The sequence below is a fragment of the Pinus tabuliformis genome, chromosome J (assembly GCF_031772625.1).
Source record: "Pinus tabuliformis cultivar Carrire ecotype Pingquan chromosome J, CPIR1, whole genome shotgun sequence".
In the NCBI taxonomy this organism is placed as follows: domain Eukaryota; kingdom Viridiplantae; phylum Streptophyta; class Pinopsida; order Pinales; family Pinaceae; genus Pinus; species Pinus tabuliformis.
Genome location: NC_142295.1, coordinates 958,570,021 through 958,575,176, shown reverse-complemented (window position 1 = coordinate 958,575,176; position 5,156 = coordinate 958,570,021). Strand labels below are relative to the sequence as shown.

General features: G+C 42.7%; 2 protein-coding genes across 2 annotated transcripts; both read left to right on the top strand.

The window, feature by feature from the left end:
• Positions 1–217: 217 nt before the first annotated feature.
• Positions 218–601, top strand: LOC149230001 (uncharacterized). The gene has a single exon (XM_089381172.1). It carries the CDS (start codon positions 218–220, stop codon positions 599–601), a length of 384 nt encoding a protein of 127 aa, XP_089237298.1.
• A 1,316-nt stretch (positions 602–1,917) lies between these two features.
• LOC149230000 (uncharacterized) lies at positions 1,918–2,949 on the top strand. The gene has a single exon (XM_089381171.1). It carries the CDS (start codon positions 1,918–1,920, stop codon positions 2,947–2,949), a length of 1,032 nt encoding a protein of 343 aa, XP_089237297.1.
• The last annotated feature ends 2,207 nt before the right edge of the window (positions 2,950–5,156 follow it).

Below are 5,156 nucleotides of genomic sequence, written 5' to 3'. Positions count from 1 at the left end.
GGGAGGGTGTTGTGCCTCCCCCATTGGACGCTGAAAAAACACTGTAAACGACAAATTAGAGGATAAAGATGAGAACAGAACGGATCTGAACTCACAAAAGGCAAACCAGGACAATAAAGAGAAACCCAAGATCAGTTCTACAACATGCAAGCCCGTGGCTATCGAACGTCTGAAAGTCGTTTTTCCCAGTGACAAAATCAATGCTCAGATACAGTATATGAGGGATCATGCTCTGATAGGCAAGTTCATAGGACTTTGGCCAACTGAGAAAGCACTGCGCGGATGGATCACAATGAAATGGAGCCCAAAAGGTCATATCACCTTGCAGCTGGGGCCTAAAGGGTTCTTCACAGCCATTTTTAACTGCCTGGAAGACAGGAACAGGGTTCTGGATGGAGGACCCTATTTCTTCAATGTTGCTGGCCTGTTTCTCAGAGGTTGGGTAGAGCGCTTCAACCCTGATAAGGAGGACCTTAGTTGGGCTCAAGTCTGGATCCGACTGTACTCACTTCCTGTGGAGTATTGGGATGAAACTTCGCTACAAGAAATTGGGAGCGTTCTGGGTGAATTTATAAAAGTTGTAGAGGAGACAAAAATCTGAAGATACACCTCCTATGCACGTATCTGCGTCTACATGAACCTCAACAAGGCCCTTCCGGATGCGATAAGTTTATTCCATGAAGATATTGAATGGTTCAGTTGATTGATTATGAACATGTGCCGATTAGATGCAGAAGATGTCATTCCTTGGGTCACTTATTCAGGGACTGTCCTTCAATGCAAAAACCCTCATCCCCCGCCAATCCAGATAAGCCTGAGGTTGATGGATTCACCAAAGTAGCCAGCCAAAGAAGAAGCAACAGGAAATCAACTTCAAATTCCAAAATGCCCCAACCCAGTTCCTCCAAGCCTTCAACAAGCAACAGCTTTGAAGCTCTAGCTCGACAAAGTGATCCTAGCTCTGAAATTACCGCTCCCCGAGGAAAGGAGGCAATGAAGAACAATCAACCGAAGACTGTAGATACCGAAATGACCTGAGAAGATCTTCTACCCATCGATCCCTCATCCTCGGATAAGCTCAAGATACCAGCATGGAATACTCAAGTCATGGAGGTAAACAATTTACAATTTGATTCCAGAATAGCAGAAGAACTAACTGAAGAATTAAATGAATCTCAGCACATGGAGGAGGAACCCAAAAGTATAGATATTGGGGAACTAGACATTTTGAATCTATAACAGGCATGACAAAATTCCAGACCGACAACTGGAGAATTTGGAGGAGGTCCTTTCACGGGCACAAAGACAAAAGTCTTTAGGAATTCAAACTGGTAGCCCCTGGGATGGAAAAGTCATTACAAAAGATAATAAATAGTGTGGAAGGAAAACAGACCTCCAGCGTACAATCAGAATAGGAGAAATGTTGGTGGATTCAGGTGGGTACTCCAAGCTAACAAAGTACTTTAACTCCCCTCCTAATCATCCCCAATGAAGTTAATATGATGGAATATCAGAGGGCTCAACAACCCAAGGAAAGGTAGATTACTCAAAAACATGATTATGCAAAAAAAGTTACAAATCCTCTTCTTGCAAGAAACCAAATGCAATTCAAGAGTCTTAGAAAGAACAACAGCAAAAGTTTGGCTAGGAGGTCTCAGCGCTGCTGTGGATTCTGATGGAGCATCTGGAGGTCTCACAATCTTATGGGACAATCGAACCATTAGGCTCAACAACATCCATGCAAATAAGAATTTCATCCAAGCAACTTTTCACATCATCAGGACAAATATACATGGGCTCTTAACCAATGTGTATTTCCCCCAAGAAGCTTAGTATAAAGCAGAAATCTTGAATACCCTCACAGCTATCAACTCTGATAGGCTGCATCCTCTCTAGATTTTCGGAGGCGATTTCATCATGATTACTAGGCTGGAAGAAAAGAGGGGAGGCAGGAACAAGGGAAGTCAGGAAGGGATACCCCTAAAGGAATTTATTCAGAAAAACTGGCTTATTGACTTGCCTTTCAACAATGGTCTTTTTACTTGGAGCAACAAAAGAGCAGGGTTGCATCAGATAGCCTCCCATCTGGACAGATTTCTGCTTTCAGACAACGCTATTCACATTGGTGGAGACTTTGCTGCTTCCATCCTGCCGTACTCGGGGTCTGATCACTGGCCAATTTCCCTTCAATGGTCTCGTCCTGGCAACACGACCCGAAGACCATTTCGATTCGAGGCTTTCTGGATGTCACACCCAGATTTCAACAACTTAATCAACTCAGAATGGAACAATTTTTCTCCTCCTAATGGCTCCAAGATGTTTCAATTTCAGCAGAAGCTCAAGCATCTCAAAAGCAAGATTAAACAATGGAACCACACTTCATTTGGTAATATTTTCCAGGCTAAGCAAGCCCTCGATCAAGACATGAAGAGTCTGCAGCAGAGGATTATCATTGAAGGATGTTATGAGGATCTGGCAGAACAGGAAAAAGCTCTTGAGGCGCAAATCATAGAGAGGGATAAACAGGAAGAAACGTTATGGAGGCAAAAATCGAGAATAAGATGGCTTAAGGATGGCAAAAAAAACACAAATTGTTTTCATAATACAACCATCCAACACAGAATGAATAATAACATAACTCACATTCAAAATGAGCAGGGGGCTAAGTTGGAAACACATGAAGCAATTGAAGCTGAGCTGCTAAACTATTTCAAGCAAGTGCATCAAGAGCCTCAGGTTGATCGATCGCTAGCCATAGAAAAAATTACTCGAAATATTCCCAAAATTATTTCTGAGGAGCATAACCATCTTCTTCTCAAGCTTGTAGACTTACAGGAGGTTGAATTGGTAGTACGTCAGCTAAAGGTGGGGAAGGCCCCAAGCCCAAATGGATTCACCTCCAATTTTTTCCACAATTTCTGGGAATTAATAAAAGTGGAAGTTTGGTAGGTAGTTGAGGAATCTAGAACCTTGAGATGGATGTTTCCTAGATTGAATGCCACATTCATCGCCCTAGTCCCCAAGGAGGATCAGCATAGTACTCCTGACAAGTACAGATCTATTGCTCCGTGCAATATAATTTACAAGATAGTCTCCAAAGTCATCGCCTCCAGGCTCAAATTGTTGTTGCCTCTCATTATTTCACCTGAGCAATCTGGGTATGTCGAAGGTCGGCAGATTACGGATGGAATTATCCTAACTCATGAAATAATCCATTCCTTGAAGCAATCCAAGAAGCCAGGTATGCTCCTTAAGATAGATCTTTTGAAGGCTTTTGACAGTTTAAGCTGGTTGTACATTAAAAAAATTCTAACTGCTTTTGGTTTTGCTCCTCCTTGGGTAAGATGGGTTATGAGTCTTTTATCCTCCTCCTTCTTTTCTGTCCTGATCAATGGCATTCCCTCCTCTCCTTTTCATCCTTCTCGGGGAATCAGGCAGGGAGACCCTCTCTCCCCTTTCCTTTTCGTTATTATGGCAGAAGGGCTAGGTCGAAGCTTTAAATCAGCTCAACAATCTCAGATCCTCAGAGGCTTGTCTCTTCACAATTCTTCAGCCTTCACTCACCAGCAATTTGTAGATGACAATATGCTTTTTGGTCATCCCTCCATCCAGGAAGCTCGCCAGCTCAAATCTTTATTGACAGATTTCTCTGATGCCTCAGGTGCTTCGATCAATAAATCCAAGTCCCAGATTTTATTTTTCCATACCCTTGTGACTACCCAAGCAGCTATAGCCCGCATCCTTGGATTCTCTATTGCCGTCCTTCCTTCCAAATACTTAGGAGCTCCTCTGACTGTCTCAGCCCTGAAACATTCCTCGAGGAAGATTCTCCTAGAAAATTTGGAGGCTTTCATATCCTCTTGGACTCATAGAGCCCTAAATATGGCGAGCCGTCTTGTACTTATAAAGGTTGTTCTTCACTCCATGCTGCTTTATCTTTTCTCCATTCTAGCCGCTCCCAAATGGGTTCTTAAAGAAATCAAGAATCTCCAAAGGTCCTTTTTTTGGGGTAGCACAGGTCACAATCGCAAATGGGCTCTTGTAAAATGGGACACAGTGTGTCTCCCAAAAAGTGGTGGGGGTGTTGGATTAAGGGATCCCTCCTACAACAATAAAGTCATGGGAGCTCGTATCTGGTGGAAATGGATCACTGCGCCTTTTACCCCTTGGGCTTCTCTATGGACTTCAAAGTATGCAAGCAACCATCCAACGGAGGAACTAATTCTCATTTCAGAAGTCAACGCAGGCTCCCTAATTTGGAACTCAGCCAAGCAGCACAGAAGCCTCATTCAACAGCATAGTTTCTGGGAGGTTAAGAATGGCGACACTGCAAGATTTTGGGAAGACTCCTGGCAGCAGATGCCCAATTTAAAAGACCTAATCTCTCATCTGCAACCTCTGGAGCAGGACATGCAGACATTTGATAGGGTAAAAAACTTTTGGAATCCCTCCTCTTCTCAAGAGCACATGCAATGGATCAAAGCGGAACAAATTCTAAGACAAGGAACTCTGCAAGTTCAGCAAACTCTTGACTCAGAATTAACGAAAAGGAGAATACAACTCTCTAACGATAGGGATATTCTTAGATGGGGATATGAAGAAAAAGGCACTTTTACTACAAAAGAGGCATATAACATCATTATCAAGGAACATATGGTGAAAGACACTCTCTGGAGCAAAGTCTGGAACCCTACCAACTGGCTGAAAATATCCACTTTTCTCTGGCTCCTATGTCATAACAAGATTCTCACATGGGACAATCTCAGGAACAGGAACTATCATGGGCCCTCTATGTGTCCTATCTATAGACAAGAGGAGGAATCAGTAAAGCATCTCATGCATTCTTGTCATGTTGCACGCAAACTCTGGGAAAAAGTCAGTTTTCGTTGCCAAAAGGAAGGTAGAATACATGGATACATCATTGCCACAATTCGCAACTGGGATCAGAATCCATATCAAAGAAAGATTTTAAATTTCTTATGGAAAATCATTCTGAGCTTCCTCTTGTGGAACATCTGGAAGGAAAGAAATCGTAGAATATTCAAGGATCATTCAGCACCTATGGAGAACCTTTGGGAAATTATATGCCAAAATATCAAGGAAACCATCTCTATCCATACCTGGTATAGGGAGGACTTTCCCACTATTCCCCAAGA

Coding starts and splice junctions, on each gene's coding strand:
- LOC149230000 (XM_089381171.1), top strand. CDS start 1,918: ATGATTACTAGGCTGGAAGAAAAGAGGGGAGGCAGGAACAAGGGAAGT.
- LOC149230001 (XM_089381172.1), top strand. CDS start 218: ATGAGGGATCATGCTCTGATAGGCAAGTTCATAGGACTTTGGCCAACT.